General features: G+C 48.5%; 1 protein-coding gene across 5 annotated transcripts; it reads left to right on the plus strand.

Moving 5' to 3' along the window:
• The first annotated feature begins 295 nt into the window (after positions 1 to 295).
• BMF (Bcl2 modifying factor) lies at positions 296 to 18,573 on the plus strand. 5 transcript variants are annotated; one of them, XM_055716703.1, is made up of 5 exons: positions 296 to 419; positions 1,777 to 1,942; positions 2,877 to 3,197; positions 4,144 to 4,307; positions 17,779 to 18,573. In XM_055716703.1, the coding sequence occupies exons 3-5, from the start codon at positions 2,882 to 2,884 to the stop codon at positions 17,878 to 17,880; spliced, it is 582 nt and encodes a 193-aa protein (XP_055572678.1). In that variant the 5' UTR covers positions 296 to 419; positions 1,777 to 1,942; positions 2,877 to 2,881; the 3' UTR covers positions 17,881 to 18,573. The 5 variants fall into 5 exon arrangements, with proteins under 5 accessions (XP_055572678.1, XP_055572681.1, XP_055572680.1 ...); XM_055716706.1 differs by having other exon boundaries at positions 2,877 to 2,972; XM_055716705.1 differs by having other exon boundaries at positions 2,973 to 3,197.
• The last annotated feature ends 326 nt before the right edge of the window (positions 18,574 to 18,899 follow it).

The following is an 18,899-nucleotide window of genomic DNA, read 5'->3' on the forward strand; positions in this document are numbered from 1 at the left end:
CCTCAGGCGGCAGCGATGTGCGAGGAGACGAGTCCCCGGTGCCCCGCAGCGCGCGGCCAGCGCCTGCCAGTGGGGAGCCGGTGGGTGACACACGGCCTCGCCCCGAGGGGCCGGGCTGCCCGCGGCCACGAGCCCGCCCCGCGCCGCTCCACGGGTCGGGCCGGGCTCACCCCCCGCGCAGCGGCGGCGGCAGCGGCGGCTGCCGCCGTTGCCCCTCGCGGCGCGCCCCGCCCCTCTCTGCCCATTGGCCGGCGGGCGGGGGCGGGGCGCGGCGGGGGCGGGGCCGCGGTCAGCTGTTCGCGGTCCGCCCGGCGGCGGCGGCGGCAGTTTGGCGGCAGTTTGGCGGCGGGGAGGCGCGGTGGTGGCGGCGGAGGCTCCCGGGACACCCCGGCCCCGCGGGACGCCCGTCCCGCTTCTCGGTGAGTGCCCGGGAAGCCCTTTCGCCACCGTGGGCCGGCCCCTCCTGGGCCGGGTCTGCCGTCAGCGCGGCGCCGGGGCCGGGCGCGATCGTGACAGGGAAGGGGGTTCGCACTGGGGCAGCCCCGGCCCGGCTGGGCGGTGCGAGGCGGCTCCCGCCCGGGGTCCCGCGGCGTCGGGGGGAAGCGGGCGGTCTGGGAGCGAGCTCCGGGCACCAGGAAGGCAGTGGCTCGCTGGTGCGGGCAGTGGCCAGTTACCGGCGGCCAGCGCTGCTCCTTGCCGGGCCGCCCCGGCAGGCTCGGCTCTCTTGTCCCCCGGCGCTGCCCGACGTAGCCGCGTTTAAACCCCTCGGCCGGGGGGTAAATCTGCGGGGCTGGAGCCCGGAGAGGGAAGAGTTAAAAGCAGCTGGCGGCGCCGGAGCGGGGCCGGCCAGCTTTGTTTTGGGAAGCTGGCACGCACGTGTGCGCTGAGCCCTCCCTCCGGCTCCCGGCCCTCCGCCTGTCAGAGCGGCCGGTGCCGCGGGGGCTGCTGGCCGCCCGTGGGGCCGTGGGTCGCGCACGGTGCTGAGGAGCCTGGCAGAGCCCCCCGGGCCGCCCCCGGCTCCGGCAGTCCCCGGCTTCCAGCGTGAGCTCCCCGTTCAGGTGGTGGGAGGAACTTCAGCGAGTCGCAGGGTGGGTTCTGCGGGGCGCTGCCCCGGCATTCTCTCTCCAGCACTTCCCAAGAGCTGTGCGGAACAGTCGGCCCCCGTTGCAGGAGGTCGAGTAAAACCTCTTGCTGTCTGAACCCTCCTTTGTTCAGGGCTTGGTGTGCCGGCCAGCCTGCGCCTTTGCCGCACTTTCTGGCGCGGAATGCCCGTGTCCCAGCGGGGCTCTGACAGATGAGGTCTGGCAAATCTTGCTGCAAAGGCAAAATACGCTCTCGTCCTGCACTGCTGTCAGGTGACCGCGATCCAGCGACAGAGCTGGCAGGACACCGTCCACGCCTGTGTCTCGGGGCCTGTAACTCCGTTGGGTGTGCTGCTTTAAGCTGTGGATGAGAATGTTACGGGTGCTGTGCCAAGAGAGTGGCACTGCTGTCATCCAGCAGAGCTGGACCAGCCATGGGGCTGGTACCTGTTCTGCTCTGCAAACTCTTCTTTGGGAGTTGTGGCTGAGCTGAGGGAACTGCTGAGATGCAACAACTTCAATAACGGTAGCGGCCCCAAGTTAGAGCTCTGCGCACTTAGTTCCTGCACTGCTCGGTCCCTTTGTCTCCTCTAGCATGCTGGTGGTGTGAGCACTGCTCACCTGGGGGGAGATGGGAGCACCAAGGGGAGCGCTGAACACATCCTCATAAAAGTATTATTAATGTCTCCTTCAGGCCTGAAATTCCTCTTGCTAGTCTTCCGTTCTGTTAAATGCTTCGCAAACCAGAGCAAAGGAAAGAGACATGAAGAGTTGAATTTCACTGCCTTGTTTGGAACTGGGTGGAAATCCTGGAGATGGATCTCTTAGGAGTCTGTCTTCCAATTGGGTTAGATGCACAGGTAACAGTAAAGGGACTTGTGGCATTTTTGGTAAATCTGATTGCTATATGTTTGCAAACAGCTCTGAAATAGTGATTTAGGGTTTGATGGGGTTTTTTTCCTTCCACCATATTTGTCCAGCTTCGTGCTGCAACAGAGCTCAGGAGAGTTTATGATGGCAACTACAGAAGTCCTGCTTTCAACAATGACACCAGCAATCTTTTTTCTTTAGTAATAGAATGAACTAATGTACTGACAGTGCATGTTAGGCTTGACATAGTAAGAGGGGTAATGAAGTGACTCTCTTGCCAAGTTTGGGACATGTCTTTAAGTTGAGCTGAGGGAAGAAATGATAAGTTGAAAGGAAAGTTGGCCCTTGCAGGGAAGAAGTTATGGAGAGCTTCACAGAAATAGCTTTGCCAGCTCTTTGAGTTTTGCAGCCACTGGGGTTTCTTAAAGGTCTGCCCTTGCAGCCTTGTGATTACAAGAGCTTTTCTTCATCAATAAGTAATAGATGGGGGAAAAGCAAATGGGGCATACCATGAAGTTCAAAGCAGGCCAAAGCAAAGCAGACCCCAAAGAAGCTGAATGGCCATGGGGCAATTTGAAGGACTGAGGTTGCTTTTTAAGACAATGCCTTTTCAGTTTCTACCTGATGAGGTTGAGGGTTGACTCCCTCCTTGTGACCAGTTGTGGAATTGGAGCTGTGGGTGGACTCTTAGACGTGTGAACTTTGTGTCTCTCTGGCCCAGCAGTCGAGGACTTTCCACAAAGCCCTGACCTTCACCACAAAGGCATTCACCTCTCCTACCCATGCAGATGTGCAGTGTTGGAAGGGAGGGAGGTGGGAAGGTGTGGAAAAAATTGCTGTGTTTTACTGTTGGAGCAGAAAGCATTCTCTGTTGGACAATGTTCTTGTGTCTTAGCTGTTTTCTCAAATGTCTCTTTATTGCAGGAGCAATGGATCGCCCCAGCTACCTGGAAGAGGACTATTCTAGCCTGGATGGGCTGGACGATGACGTGTTTCACTCTGATGACTTTGGACTTGCAGGTCAGCCTGGTGAGATGACTGCAACTGGCATTTTCACACAGAACCAGTCCTACAGCTGCCTTCTGGGGAGGTTTCAACTATTCCCCCTCACACACTGCTGTGGTCCCGGTATCAGGCATCCTGAGCAGCAGGACAAGGCAACTCAAACACTCAGCCCGTCCTCTTCCAGTCAGGATGTTATGTTGCCTTGTGGAGTCACTGAAGAGCCCCGGAGACTCTTCTATGGTAAGAGCACTCCAGTGTCACCAGCTTTGCAGCAAGGAAACTGTCCCTTTAGCACTTGCCCAATCAAGCAAGATTTCTTTCGTTAGGGCATTTTATTAAAGGACTAATATTATTTTGCTTTGGTCCTACTCCCTCAGAAAAGATAACGTGTATTTTCTTACCCCTGCTTGTCCACTGTGGGAACCAGGCACTTGCTTATTGCTTCTGCTGTTTTTGATATTCCCACTCTTTCTCTTTTTGGCTTTATTCTGTCACATGTTATTTTACTGCTAGATGTTTAAGTTCTCACCATACCTCGTATCCTACAATTTGCTGACATTTTTTAACTTCTAGTGGTCTCATCCACACGGGAAGACTCTTAGAATTTTTCAGTGGAGAGAGGGAAATGCAAAAATCTACACTTAGTGGGACAGCTTTTAGGCTCTTTACTGGGGTTAAAGTTGTTGAATAAGTAGCATATCCATCCAGTATGTTACGAGTAACTGGTGGGACACAACTCAGCTTTGTGTATCTGATTCAGCTTTAATTCTAATCAGTCCCACTCAATGCCAGAGAACTGAGAAAAGTCTGACGGAAAAGATACAGCAACCTTTAATGGGAGACAACTTGTGGCAGAGATCTTGTAAAACTGCAAACCTGTCATTAAAAAAAAAAATCAGCACTTGGCTGAACTATAAACAAGCAAAAGGAACCAAGTGTGTATGATCCTACCAGTCATTTGATTATGGGAAGCAGCACAATGCTCTGCTTTATTGATATAAATCTACTTAAAAGTGAGCAAATGTCTTACTGCATGCTTATGGTGCACAGTCATCATTTGGCGTTCAGGAGCTTTAACACGAGTCAAAAATTCAGGATTATGTGCAGCTCTTGCCTCTGTAAAGTGTACTGAGTAGTAGAGCTATGCTTTGCGCTGGAAGAATGACTCTTCTGATCTGTTTTGTAGGGAATGCTGGTTACCGTTTACACGTCCCTCCAGTTGGCTTTGCATTGGATCCGCATCTCCAAGAGGAGCCTCAGGAAGGTCAGCGGGAAGCGCGTGCTGAGGTGCAGATTGCACGGAAGTTGCAGTGCATTGCTGACCAGTTCCACCGGCTCCACATACAGAGGGTAGGGTGTCTCTGGAGGGAAAGGTGGGGGTTTAACTATCCAAGAGTGGTGCTCAAGAAGACTGTCTCCGGGCATCAGCTAAGCGGGCTGTTGTCTAAGGCAGTAGACTGCCAGCAGCGATAAAATGGTAGGAGTATCATGATGGATTTTGCTTAGGCTAGACTGCTGGCTTTTCCTAAAGGTTAGCAGGTGGAGGGAGAAAATGTGTGGGATTGCATTTACTGCCTGGGAAGGTAGATGTTCTGCGTTAGCTGCTGCTATGCCAGCTCTTCCAGCTCATCAGCATCGGGGTCACTGAGGCTTTCCCCAGCGTTCTCCCCCTTGCTTTTTATTGCCTTTTACTACTCTTCTCCAGTCTCCTCACTGCCAGTGGCTTCTCTTCAGTGGCCCAAGTGACCATGTCTGGCTTATATCAGCTCCTCATCTCAGAAATGACAATAAGCCTGGAGTCTGTTCTGACGCTCCTTGTTGTCTAGGAGTAGTTCTCTAAAATGTTGTTGAGTATATTTAGATCATGCTAGACTTGCTAACAACTCTTGTGTCAGACAGTCCTATCAGACTTGTGACTAACTTCCTCACAACAAAAGACAGCTGTAAGATGTCATCAGGTCTGAAAACCACACTACAGAATCTTGATTTTGTTTTCTTAAATACAAAAAAAAAAGAAGAAACTCCGCTCTTCAAAGAAACAAAATAAACCCAGCACCCCTAAACTCCCTGATTCTTTTCTTCTTTGCCCTCCTTCCCCCTTAAGTACAGATGAAATGGAAATCCCAGCCCGTGCAGAGTCTGGCAGAGGTTTGGCAGTAGGCAGCACTTCCCCACTTCTGTGCAAGCCCAACAGGGAGAGTGTGTATCCGCTTGCATGTGAAGAAGCTGAGACTTGCTGACTTCAGAGAGGGGCAAAAAGCTTGTCTCACTCCAAATGAGTCGGTGGTCTGTTGACTGTGGAATCTGTTGCAGTTCTTGGAGTTAGGTGAGGATCTCCGCCCTGGTCATAGAGAGTGGCTTGTGGCTGGGCCAAGGTTTGGTTCTCTCTGTGTCATCAGAGAGATGAGGGAGTGCTGGGACTCTTCATCTCCAAATAGCAGGAGCACTGAAGCAGCTGTAACAGGAGGATTCGCCCGTAGCAATGTAGATGGGGCTATGAATGTCATGTAGCAAACTGCAGGAATAACGAGCTACCGCCAGATTTTCAGCCTGTGTCGTGTGTGGCTGAGTGGGGTTTTCCCCAGTGCTGTAACCTTTTGCCAGCGGTAGCTGAAGACCCTGCTCCCCCCAGCCCGGCTCTGGCAGGGGCGAGGGGGGGGGAGGCGTCAGCCATCCGGCTGGAGGAGCCCTGGAGTGAAGCGGTGGAACTGGTTGTAACCCGACCCCTTGCGTCCCCGGGGAGCGCACCTATCTGGTGTCTGCGCCTTGGAAACGCATCCAGGAATGCCCACCCAAACCGGCTCCGGGCCGCGGCTGCCCGGGGTCGGGCGCTTTGCGGCCGCGGGGCGCGGGGGCTCCCACCGCCCGCAGCCAGGGCCGCCGGCCCGGCCCCGCCGCCTGTCAGCCAAGCCTGTGGACAACGTAGTAAACAAAAGCGCCCGCCCGCACCGCCCGCCAGCGGAGGAGGAGCTCTGCTGTCTTTGTTTGAACTGGAAGAGCAACAAGTTGTAAAGGGGCGGGGGGGTGGGGGGGGGCAGCCGTCCAGCCCTTTAAATTTGAAAACAAAACAGAAAAAAAAAACCAAACCCAAAACAAAACAACCCGAAAACTTCACCCGAGGACAGAGTAGTTCAGCCAGTGGTTCTCCACAGCCTGACCCTGGGATAGGCCTTGGCATTTGGATCTGCTCAGGGATTCTTGCTTGTTTGTCAGGAAAACTGAGTACTGAGCCACACGTTGGTTGTCCAAGGCACTGTTCCCTGTGGAGCGTTTTGTTGTCATGCCCGATCCCTTCACTCCCAGCCCTGCATGGAGGATTTCCTTTGGCTTTTGGCACAGATCTTCTGTGCAGAAGCCCCTCTGTCCTGTGTGCGGTGACTCTTCCCAGCCTGTTGCTGAACAAGCAATCAATCTGCCGCTGGAGATATGTCAACTGGTTCACGATGTGTCGTGGTTTGGAAGGGGCAGTCTCTGAGACATGGAAAACTGGGCTGTCGTTTATCTTGCTGTGAAACTAATCCCTGATTTGGATGCCCCATTACAGCTTCTCTCAAACATTTGGTCAAAACACAAAAGAGTGGTGTCTTGAATCAGATTTAGAATACCATAAAGTTAGTCACACCGGTGTAGTCTTGTGAAGTCTTGAGAGACAGCAAACCTGGTTTTCAACAAGCTGTGCCTCTTTTCAGAGCCTAAAAAACATCTTATCTGTGAACCTGTGAAAAGAAAACATATGTGTCTTTTCAGTGGGAGTTAGGAAAGGCTTTCAGCATTGTACTAGTACATCCAGCTAGCTCCAGAGTTGCTCTCTCATGGCTCTTGAGTTCTGCAAAACTCTCCAGCAGGTCAGGTATGGCTCCCATTGTGCTACCACAGCAGCGAGGCTGTGTTGACACAAAGGCCACTGGTTAATGTACATCCCTGGCTGAGAGAGGAACCAAACAGGCAGTAGCTGCTGAGGTTGACGTCACTGAGTTGTCATTGGACTGGGCTGCGTGCATGGTCTAACCCCATCCCATACTAGGAACACTGGAGAGTCCCTGTTATCTCTTCCCTGGGTTCCTGGAACGATACGGTATTTATTCTGTGGTTCTTGGCTATACAAAAGACTTTTGGGTATGCATCTCGTAAGAATAAGAAAGTTGGCCGCACCTATGCTTGCTTTTGGCATGTACATAATTTTCAGGGTTTCATTTCCTATTAATATATTAAACAGAATACAGTAGTTTAAAACCTGGCTTTTTTGTGCTTAGAACAGTGCTAGAGCAATAATGCAACATTCCCTAGCACTCTGCAGCTTTCATCTCCTTAAGGTGCTGAATTTATTATGGGAAGGACTTGAGCAACACTCTGTGTTCCAAAGTAGCCAAGCCTACTGCAGGTCGATCCACTTTGCAAAGGACTCTGCAGAATGCCATTCGAGACCCATCTGTGTTTTCTTGAGCTCATTAGTAACTCTTACCTGTCTGTGGCTGTGTAGCTTTCAGCAATGTTCCCTCTCATGCTTTTCTCACCCTGCCCCAGGAAAACAAAGGTAGACCCCTTGAAGCATGGCTTCATGCTTTCTGCAGGAGAACCCAGTGCCTGCCACCTCCTTGATGTGGAGCAAGTGTGCCTTTGCCATGGGGTCTGCAAACTGCTTGCTGTAGCCGAGCTGTGGCTGAGCTTAAAGAATGCACTCTGAGGTTATGGAGGACAGAGCTGAGCTTAGGGGATCTGCTCGTCGGTCGGCTGGGATGTGCAGCCTGTGCCCCACATGTCTGGGCTGTGGCAACAAGTGCTTGGACTTTGCTTCAGGTCCCAAGTGCACTGGAGTTTCCCCACCCAGAGAAGGAGCTTCAACCTGTGCTGAACTGACAATGTATTTCATGACATGACACACTGCTAGATGGGATGTGAGTAGTGAGTAGACAACTAGGGATGGTGGCAGCAGTGGTGTAAAGCTGCCCCATAGGAGCACGAGGTTATACAAGAGTGGGGTGGATGACACACTGGATCAGTATCACACCCCTTTGGTTTGACTTGATCCGTCGAGACACTTGGAACGCTATGTTTTTTTCCAAATAAAATAACTCTTTCTAAGCAGGCTGCAGCTTTGAGGGGACTGCTTTTATCACATCTCTTCTTCATGGTGATAAGATCACTTCACAGGGGAGAAAATTGTCTCTTTAAGAGCCAAGGAGTGGTAGCCTTGAACAGTTCTGGGCTTGGGTCCAAGCAGAGCCACTGACTTGCTGTATGACCTCAGACAAGTCTCTTGACCTCCTTGTGCTTCAGTCAACCCATCTGGAAAGCTCAGTTTGAAAAAAGCTGAGCCTCAATGAGAACCAGATGCTGAATCAGAGCTGAGCTTTCTTGAGTAAATAAGTGCATTACAAACAACAACAAAGCCCCTTTCCAACACATCAGGGATCCTGCAGTTGATTTAGATATGCTGACCATGCTCAAAAAGCCTCCATGGATCTAGCTATAGAAAACTGTTGCTCTAAATTCCCCAGTTGGTTCAGCAAGTAACTGTCGCCATCACTACAGTGGGCTCGAGCAGCCTGTGGAGCCTGAGTGCCTGCATCCGCACCGGCTGTGGACGGATGGCTGGGCATGTACCTGTTTGCCTCACGTTAATGACACTGAAAATGTTCAGGAGGAAATGTTGTTTTCCTTTGAAAGTGAAGCTTGTTACATTTTGCATATTTTTTCCCCTCTGTCTCTCATGAGAGTTATTGAGGCCTCCTCTGAGACACTTCTGCTTATGCAACAGGGAGCCCGTGTCTCTTGTCAGAAGCTTATCGGCATGAGAGAGTGGGCGCACGCAGCGCTACCTGTGTATCATTTAGTCCAGGCTCCATCAGGCTTTTCTCCATTGTTTATTGAGGACACTCAGGGGATATTTTAACAGTGGCTTTTTCAAACTGGAATTGTTTGCTGGAAACTGTCCTTTATGATGGCTTTACATTTTAGGAAAAACGTTCAGAAAAGCTTCCTAATAATGTAATGGAGAGACCCTCAAACAGTCCTGCAGCTGAGCCCATACAACCGGCAGCTCCGTACTTTATTTGTACCTGCAGTCTCTTTGAGACTTGGGATAAGTGCTTTCGTTTTTTTCCCCAAGTAAGTCAGTACATTTCAGGATCTTCTTTGCTGGCTAGTGCTTGCTGGTCTCTGCTTCTGCTGCGCAAAGCAGTGGGGCTTCTCTTCAGCTCTGCTGTTTGCGGGTTGCCCATCAGTGCAGAACTTGAATTTCCAGCTGAGGGTGCAGGAGCAGGATGAGGGAGAGTACCAGACACAGAACTCCTGGTGTGAGCCCAGTTTAGAAGAGAGGGGGTAGGGTGGGCATGAGGTTGAGAAGATTGAGATGGAAGGCAAAGTTCTTGCAGGGCTATGGAATTGGAATCCTAGGCTTGAGGAATGGAGGGTGCCATTGGGGCAAGAGGAATTCTCACGGTCAGTGGAGTCAGAAACTTGATTTGAGAAAGTGGAGACAGATTCTTTTGCTTACTGTTAGATTTTTTGTTGTTTTTTTTTTTTTGTTTGTGTTTGTTGGTTGTTTTTTTTTGCATTTTGACAAATGACATTGAAGGAAGAGGTGTGCTTGGAAGTGCACCTTCCCCTATGCATACAAATGACACAGCAACCTGTTGCCCCTTGCCTCACACCTGTTCTGAAATCCTGCTGCCTGTGGAACTGTTTACTTGACATTTAGGTTAACAGAAACTTGCAGGACCCTTTCACATCAGATCTGAAATTATATTCTTTGTTATGTTAAGAAAAGAAACTGAGAACAAGAACGTAGTTATGCCACTGTATAAATCCATGTTTCTCCCATATCTTGAATGTTACATACAGTTCTGGTTTCCTTCTTCCAAAATGATGCAGCAGAACTGGAAAAGGTTCAGAGAAAGGCAAGAATGATGATGAAACTTCCATATGAAAAATGGAAAAATGCGCTAGGGCCGCTAAGCCTAGAAAAGACACAAAGGAAGGGGGGTAGCGATATTAAACAGAAATCAAAAGTGACATGAAGGGGATGGATAGACTAATTTTTCCCAGTACAAGAACTAGGCAAAATTAAGTCAAGCTAGTAGGAGCCAGGTCAAAGTAAGTGAGGTAGTTTGCCGTGCAATAGGTAGCTCTGTGGAACTTCTTGTCAAGGCATGTTCTGCATCCCAGTGCTTTATCTGGGTTCAAGGGGAATCAGGACAAGTTTATAGCCACTGAAGGAGATGTTAAATAAACAGAAACCAGATCTGACCCGGAAAGTCCGAAGCTCAAACTGGTTACATGCTGAAAGAGTATTAGGGGGAGCTATTGCATGTACTCACCCTCCGCTTTTCCTCGGGCAGCCATGTAAGGCTGCTGTTGGAGGCTGGGCTACGCAAACTCTTGATCCAACAGTCACATACAAACATTGCATATTGGTTTAATAAAACCCACAAAATTTCTATACCAGCCTAATCTGTGCTTCTTCTCTACGCTTTCAGCTGACAAAAGATTTAAATATATCATGGTTTTGTTACTGCCTAAAATAGGGGATAACTTTAAAAAGCAAAACTTCCTGCCTAGCTCTGGTAGAGGAAGTGGGCGGAGGATAAGGGAGCTGGGTGGCAGAAGAGCCGTGCAAGCTCTGTGTGGTAGCATGCCGTGAGTCCTTCACCCTGCCACCCTGCCGGACATGGGGCTGCAGTGGCTTAAGGCAGTGGGGCCACAACCTCAAAACACCAAGGTTGCCCACATTAGAGAGCACGAAGTAAGTCTTTGGGACAGTGCAAGAGAATTGTTTTGCAGTATTTCTAACGTCACCTGTTATGTTGCTGTGTGATGTAAACAGTGTTCAGTGCTGCTGCTTCTCCTGTATGACCCCAGCAGTCTCTGCAGGCTCTCCTGCGTTTCCGTGGCTCCCACAGCACCATGCCAGCCACTGTGGCAGTGCTAACGTGCTTTCTGTTTGTAGCAGTGTGACAGCTGAGAAATTACTTTTCAATTAAGAAGTAATTGTGGTGATATCCCACTTCTTTTTTAGTGTGGGAGACTCGGAAATGCAGGTTATAACTTGTCTGAGATCACGCAGGGATCGCTGATTGGAACCCAGTCGTTCTGCCTCCAGTCCTCTGCTTGGGCTGGTTGATCTTATTAAGATACTGCCATCTCTGAGGGGGATGATGATATGTTTGGACCGATTATTTATGGTGAGGAGTGTGCATGTTTCTCTTTTACTGAATTAAATTTTATGGTGGAAAGGCAGGAAAGCAAGCGCCCAACTGCAGCCCTCCTTTGTTTCAGGCCGTTGGGGAGGAATGTCCCGCTAGCCTTTTATAGCCTCTGTTTGGGGTGGGTTTGTTTTTTTGTTTCTCCTGGGTAGTTGCCCTTGCCAATGGCAAAGGAATCAGAGTAGTGTACCACAGCACAAAGAACAGTGGTCTAAAAATAAAAGCAGTGAGGCAACTTCTTTTAACCCCAGTTAGGTTTTTCCCGGTGTAAGGCCTGAGGAGGCGGCGGGGGCTGCGGGCTCTCTCTGAGGAGAGCCCCGGGCGGGTGAGGAGGCGCGGGTTGTGCGTGAGAGCGGCTCTGCCGAGCAGCGTTCGCGCCCCGCCGCGGTGTTTATATCGCGCTCTAAATTTAGCCTCTGAGTCACCACAACTGCTGACGAGGCCGCTCTGCCCGCAGGCCCCGCCGCTGCACCTGCCCGCCGGCCCCCCCCGCCCCGCGGGCCGGAGCCCTGCGCCGCCCCCTCACCCCTCCGCCGGGATGCTGGCTTGTGGAAAAGCTTTAAAGTGTTATTTTAACCAAACCCCGAGGTGGGCTGTAATCACTAGGGGGTGTCTCCCGCGCGGTGAGCAGCTGAGGGAGCACCTCCCTTCTGGGGTGAGGGAGCCCGCGTAGAGGGCGGGTTCGCCCGAGCTGGTCGGGGGCGAGCCGTGAGGCAGCTCTGCCAGCTCAGGCTCGGGGGCTGAGGGAATAAACCTGCCTGTCCTCGCTGCCAGCACCTGGGGCTCGTGTGTGTCTTCTGCATGGGGAGGGCGAGATCTGGGCATTTCTTCCTGCACCCTCATCCTCCCGCCCCAGCATGGTGGCAAATCCTGCCCCCGGCCCTGTGCCGCAGGTAGAGAGTGGTATCAGGTGTGGCTCTATGGAAATACAAGACCCTGATTTACTCTTATTTATGGAAAACAAGCCGGTGTGCCCCCCAGGGGTGCAGGAGGGGAAGGCTGGGGGCCTGGGAACGCAGTGGCCGGTGGTTGCCCTTCCCAGGTTGCCGTCAGCTGGCTGTTGCCATGGCGTCTGTCTGCTTCCCCTTCCTGCCTGCTCCGGGAGGAAGGCGGAGTGGCTGCGTGTTTGTTTTTGACTACGAGAAAGTTGAGAAGGGGCTCACCTGTGCAGCTGTGCCCCCAGCAGGTTTGGGGCAAGGGACACTTGCTGTTTGCTGTTCGGCCCAGCGCCTTGGCAGGGGTCAGTGCCACCGCCCCCTCTGCATGGGCTGGCAGCCTGTAAATGGGATGTGGGGGTCCCCTGTACCCCTCCTGCTGCCCCCACTCCGTTATATCCTCTCCATAAACACACGTGTCGCTTATCTTGTTTCGCACAAAGCCTGATGGAGGCTTTGCGAAAGGAAGCAGTAGTTGGGATGACACCTCCCTCTGCCGCAAGTTTAGTCCCACAGAAGAGAGCCATGGGGTTTGCAAGCCAGAAGGATGCAGATCCCCGAGGAAGATCCTCATCCTCCTCTCTGTGTCACCACGGTGCCGCTAAGCACCTCTTTCGTTTTTTCTTTATTACTGTCTCCTTTTTTTCCCCTGCTGCTTTTACACATGCATTATTCTTTGGTCATTAGGAATCACAGCTGGAAAGATTTGTATTTGACTTCCATTGGCCTGCATTTCTCTCTCCAGCGGGGGACACCTTCTGTAACCTCTGTTGCCTTGGGGACTGTGACTTTCTAGTCTTTCTAAGCTAAAGCATATTTTGTGGTAGCACAATATGCCTCCAGCCACCTGGCAGCCAAAACAGCCTTCAGCGATGAGTCAGCAACTGCTCCTGGTGTGCAAGTATTTTTGTTTTCAGTGAATAAATAAAATCCCAACAACTTATTGCTAATACATGTATTAGTCATTAAAGGAAGAATGATGTTTTTATGTACACATATGCCATTATTCTTTTGCTTTAATAGTGCCATTTATGGCAATATTTTAATCTTTCTAGTTAAGATGGGATCAGAATTTGATCCTTAACCATCTGGAAGCCATGAACCAAAGTCAGAATTGCCTATGAGATCAAGAGTGTAGACAGGTGTACTCTTCTGTATATGTGATAAGAAAGTACCAAACATGCATACAAGGTGTATATGATGAACATACTCTTTTATTTTTTTTTTAAGGGGGGATATTAGTGTCACGTATGTATCAGGTGAATCTTATTAATCTGTTAAATATTTATACACAAGGATTCAAAAAGCTGTGTCAGAGACAACATTTTCTTTGAGGTGTGTTACCTGTCCTGATCTTCCCTTGATCATCCCATACAAGGGCCTTGGTAGGAGTAAAAAGCTTTTGACATCTGCAGTGCTATTTGACACATATCTGCATGCTTCCAGCATGAAACATGTATTAGGAATTAATTATGAGGAGGGAATAAATGTCAGGTCAATCATGTTCCTCTTTCATTTGCTTCCAGTAAAAGTCTTGCTGGTTTTTTGTGTTTGTTTACCAGCATTCTGGCTTTTGGTTCAGCACAGTTCATGGAATAGGCTTCACTAACATACTGTTGCTGCAGAGGACACTTTTCCTGTAAAGTGGCCTTTCCTTGTGACTCATTGAAGCATTCATGTTAATGCCTCAGACAGACAGTCTCTTAAGGATATCCCCTTCAAAAAGCAGCAGCTGCAATAGGAAATGGTTTTATGTGTTTCCAGCTTTGTGTTGACTTACTGTATTCACAAGTCTAGTCTTCTTTAGTTACAGTTAGTAGAGAGGGCAAAAGGGGCTTCTTTCCATCTTGGGAAAGGAGATTCAAAATGTTCATTGTATTGCCACCACATGGAGGTGGCAAAGTGTTCATCCCTAATATTTTTGTGCAGTAGTGACTCTTGAGGACTGAATTGTTTTGTTGAAGGACAAATCAGCATAGTGAAGTTTAGGAAAATTATAAATCTGTGCCACAATAGTTATGAATCTTAGAAAACTGTAAGAATTTACTTGAAATGTATCACATCTGAAAAAATTAGATGCCAAATTAGTGGAGTCACTCTCCTGGGTTTTCTGTCCTTCCTGGCAGCTAAATTTTACCACACCAAAGCGCCCTCAGTCTTGAAATATTTGAATATTTTGGTCTTGGCAGAGGCGTATCTGGGGAAAAGCTACCGAAACTTGTGAAAAGGACATTTTTTAGGCTGGGACAGTTCTTTCCATAAATTGTTTATCTCTACTGGAAAGAATAGCTACCATTTCCATTCTGTGGCTCTTGTCCCACGCTGAATTAGTATCATGGAAAGCAGATCAACCCCAGAAGCGAAGCCATAACTCTGCAAACCACGTTAGCTAGGCTTGCTGCTGAAGCAAGCAGTCCCAGCTTGCTCTTCTCCTCAGATCACCTTTCTGTTGTGCTGGCACAAGCATCAGCTTGACTACATGATGCCATGGATCAGATGGATTAGGATGACCTGATCAATAGTAAAGGCAACTTCTTTGTCAGATTAGTTCTGGCCTTGATCATTGTCCTGCTCTAGTTCACTTTCCTGCACCAGTGTGAGGACAGTGTGAGCAGGCTGCTTCGGTACGCAAACCAGTGAAAGTGTATGTGGGACTACACCGCTGTGGAAGGAAATGCTGGCTGAGTACAGACCCAGGGAAATACAAGCCCTAAGTCTAGGAATAAACCCTGGAAACCTGCCCTCAGCCTAGTGCTCTTATATTTTTACTTCAAAACAAAATTAATGGTGTCAATGTCCTTCATAAAGTGATTTGAGATCTTACACTTCTTATAAACAAAGGGAAGCAAGGATAAAAGAATTCCTATTCTGCTCTTGCATGGAAATCTCCTTGAGTCCCATAGGCTCATAGACACTGAAAAGTGGGAAACATTTTAACTGGAGAAGGACAAAAATGCTTTATGAAAAATATGGCTTCAAGAGGCAGTACAATAAACACAGTAGAATATAAACTAAAAAAAACCATTAGAGTTTTTCTCAGTAGTTGTGGTACCATATCCCACTGGTTCTTTTGGAGGTCTGTAACCCTTCTTAAAGTAAAGCTCTAAACCTCTTTCTTTACCAAATAAAACCAAACCCCAATACCTTCCTAAAAAAGCCCCCCCACTCCCATCAAAAAACAGGGAGGATGAGCTCAACCCTTCTACTGTTTTTCCCTGAACATGGCCTTTACCTATCACTGCAAAGAACAAGTAACCCTTTTCTTCTGAGGTGACATGTAAAACTTAGGAAAGAGAGTATTTAGAAACCTGTTAGGGTGTGTGAGAAGCTCAAAGCAGCCTCCTACATGAAGTGGGACATTACTATGGGGATCTTAACATGTGTTTGTCTCCCTGACAGTGTGGAATAGTTTAAATTGCGCTTGCCAGATCAGCACGCCTCCTCTCATCTGCCCACAAATTAACCCATTTTATAGAATTCCATGAGAGTTTCCATTAAAGAAAGCCCAGTAGTGAAGCTGAGATATATTTTAAGTTTAGGATTTCAATACCAATTTTTAAATGTCCTTTGGCATTTCCCATTCTAAGTCCCTATAAGACATTCCTTTACCCTCTTGGCTGCCAAGAGAATAAAATTATCTGCCAAAGCAGATTGTCTTCAGAGCATCTGTTTGTCCATCGTGCTCTCCTAGCGTAGTTCCCTACTCATGGAAACTGCAGAAGGCAGCATTGTGCTTGCATGCCACTTCATCGACATGCTACCCAAAGATCTCTGTTCAAGAAGCAGTCTGCTTAAGCTGTAATAGCTTGATAAAAACATGGTATCTAGATGTCATCAGTAAACGTTGTGGTTCCACGTGCATGTTCAAGAGGGTTTGGGAATGTGGCTCTGTGAAGGAGGGTGAGAAGAACCTCTGGAGATTGATGAGGAAGGACAAGCCTGGTCATACTGAGAGGCGAGTAACAAAACAATAAGCATCTCGCTTTTTTGGAACCAGGTGAGACCAAATGAGGTTTTTTTAACCCAGCCCTAGGGGACGGTTTATAATTCACCTGTAAACCTAGCAATGCTTTGAAATAAATTCTACCAGGCTCTAGAGTCGCTGTCTGTGGGTTATGCTCGAAACACAGTGGTGTTGAAATGTGTGATGGGATCTGTGTGAACTCTTCTAAATCCAGGAGGCAACTGTTACGTCTTGAGGGGAAGAAGTGACCCACTGCTATGTTGTAAGATGAACACAGGTTTCCAGAAGCCTGTTTTGTGTGTAGTTGTGATTCAAATGGCACAGATCTACCCACACTGAAATATGAACATAATTTAATGATGACCTGGGAGGGCTTTGAAGAGCTGTCTATTGACACATCTCCAATAGACCAACTCCAGTTGCAACTCTCTCTGATTTGTGATTACATAAAGAATGCCTTGCAACCGTGTTCTGCCCTGTTGAGCTAATCTGAGCTGAAACGTCTTGTTCGTATAATGTGCTTCAGTGCTCCTTTATGAACTCCTGTGTACTGAGGCAAAGTTGTTGGAAGCCAGTCTTCTGTTTCCTCGTCTGCTGGGGATTGGGGTGGGGGGGAGGGGGGAGGGGGTGGAGATTGGGGCTGGTTTGTTTTGTTTTCCAGAAATGATCAGTCCTGCTTAGCAAATATGGAATTCTGGATGAGAAAACAAAGACTGACTTCTAATAGAGGGTAGGTTATTGAGGTGAAATAGTATCCCAGGCTGGGCAATGTAAAGAGAAACCCACCTGTTTGTATGAGATGCCATTAAAGTGCGGGAAGGTGGGGGTATAATCAGAGCCACTTTTGCAGGGGTGGTTACACATAACAAAAGAAGGAACAGTGTCCCTGCCCCAAAGCTGCATTATATAGTCTGGTGTCCCCCTGAAACTCAATTCCCATGTTTCTTCCTTGACAATGGGACCTGAAATAACCTCTTGGTTTTGGTTTTTTGTGTGTTTTCAAGTATGTTCTTGCTTAAGGTTTAATTGGCTCCAGTCAGTAGGAAAGGGCTCCAAGGCTGATTATTTATGGCTTACTGTCAAAAGTGGCTATAAAAAGGGCAGTATTATCTTGGAGATGCTGGGAAGGAAAATGTGATGGGGGGAGGGTGGGGGAGTGTGTGTGTGCACGAATGTGTTTTCTTGTACTAGATGAAATCAGAGTTTTGCTGTCTCAGCAGTGTGGTTTAAATTGAAGATTAACCCTTTGACCTTCACGGTGTCAAATCACTTACAGATGGATCACCAGTTATATTTTTTTCTTTTTTTTTTTACTTTCAGGGTGAAGGGGGGCTTTTTTTAAAAAAAAAAAAAAAAAGAAGAAGGTTGTTTGTTCATGCAGCTGGGGCTTTTGAAAGGCTCAGAAGCCAATCTGATTAAAAACAGCACTTGGCTAAACTCTGCAAAATCCTACAAGCAAAAAAAAAAGTTTAATCCTCTTGTGCACAATGCATAAAGGGTCTGCTCTTTTCTTTTTGTAATGTTAGAGCTACAATTATTTCTGGAGAACTTATCATTTCCCTCTCTCCCCTCATCCCTTGCTGCACCCCCTTGTTATGCTGATGGGATTAAAGTGTCTGCTCTTGAAAAGTGTAACTGAGTTGTTATTGGAAAAGAGAAGTGGTATGTTGCAATTTTAGAAATATAAATAACCTTGCTTCAACTGTTCTTCTCTACAGCATCAGCAGAACAGAAATCAAGTGTGGTGGCAGCTTTTTCTCTTCCTACACAACTTGGCCTTAAACGCAGAGGCGAACAGGAACCACACTGGGCAGAGGTGAGCTTCGCCCACCTGTTTCAGGCCGCATCCAGTCTGCAGGGAGCACTGAACAAACACTGGTTCGGGGGCGAGACATTGCACACCGCCGGCCGGATGTGAGGACTCTGAATTTCTGATACTCGTCTTCAAGTTTGGGGTTTTTTACGGACTCTTCTTTGTTGCTGCCTGCCTCGCGAGGCAGGGAGCTCTTGTCCAACACTGTCAAAGGAAAGCCAGAATGTGGGTGTGTTTGGTAAAGCTTGCTGCTGGTTCCCGTGCCGGTGACCTCTGTGCAAGGGAGGCAGGTATTAGACTAATGGCTTCCTCTGCCCTGTGTGTTAGTCAGTGGTAGAGTGTAGGAGTGTCATTTTGGCTGCTAGTTAAAAATGATGTCTGGGATTGATGACTCTAAACATACTTAGAGTATCTTCCAGAGCAGAGATGCTCGATTTCTCCACAAAGAAATTTCTTTTTAGCAATGAAAACATTCAAGTAGCTTATATCCATCAGGTTGCTTGTTTTCTGCGTGGGTTACTGTTTATTTCCTTGCACCTTGTGTGAGAGAAAATTACAAGGAACTCTGATCTCTTTCTGTTGGACACCAGTTGTGGTTCTCTTACATGAAGTTGTTCTTTGTCATTGCCATCAACAGACAAAATCATTTCAGTAGAACAGTCTTAAAATTAAACCTTCCTGGGGTTGCTGGTGGCTAGTAGTTTCTGTCACTGTTTGCTTCCAGTTCAGTGTTTGCAGTGCCCATGAGCCAGCATGAAGCCAAAACCCATGAAATATGACACAAGCATCATTCTTCTACAATGATAATGTGTATGTTTTTATTAGTTTTATGATGAGTGTTTATTTTGTTTTGGTTTTATTTTCTCTTACTGTAATGTTGGTTGGTCAGGAAGGCTTAGGTCCCAGGCATCTGATAGTTTTGCATCAGGATTTGACAGGGATATTAATTAGCAACTAGTCTGACATGTACACTGCAGAAGCAGGCTGTCCATTACTCTAGTATGTAATGTTTGGAAGCTGTTGTAA

This window comes from Falco cherrug, chromosome 7 (genome assembly GCF_023634085.1).
Source record: "Falco cherrug isolate bFalChe1 chromosome 7, bFalChe1.pri, whole genome shotgun sequence".
Taxonomy (NCBI): Eukaryota; Metazoa; Chordata; class Aves; order Falconiformes; family Falconidae; genus Falco; species Falco cherrug.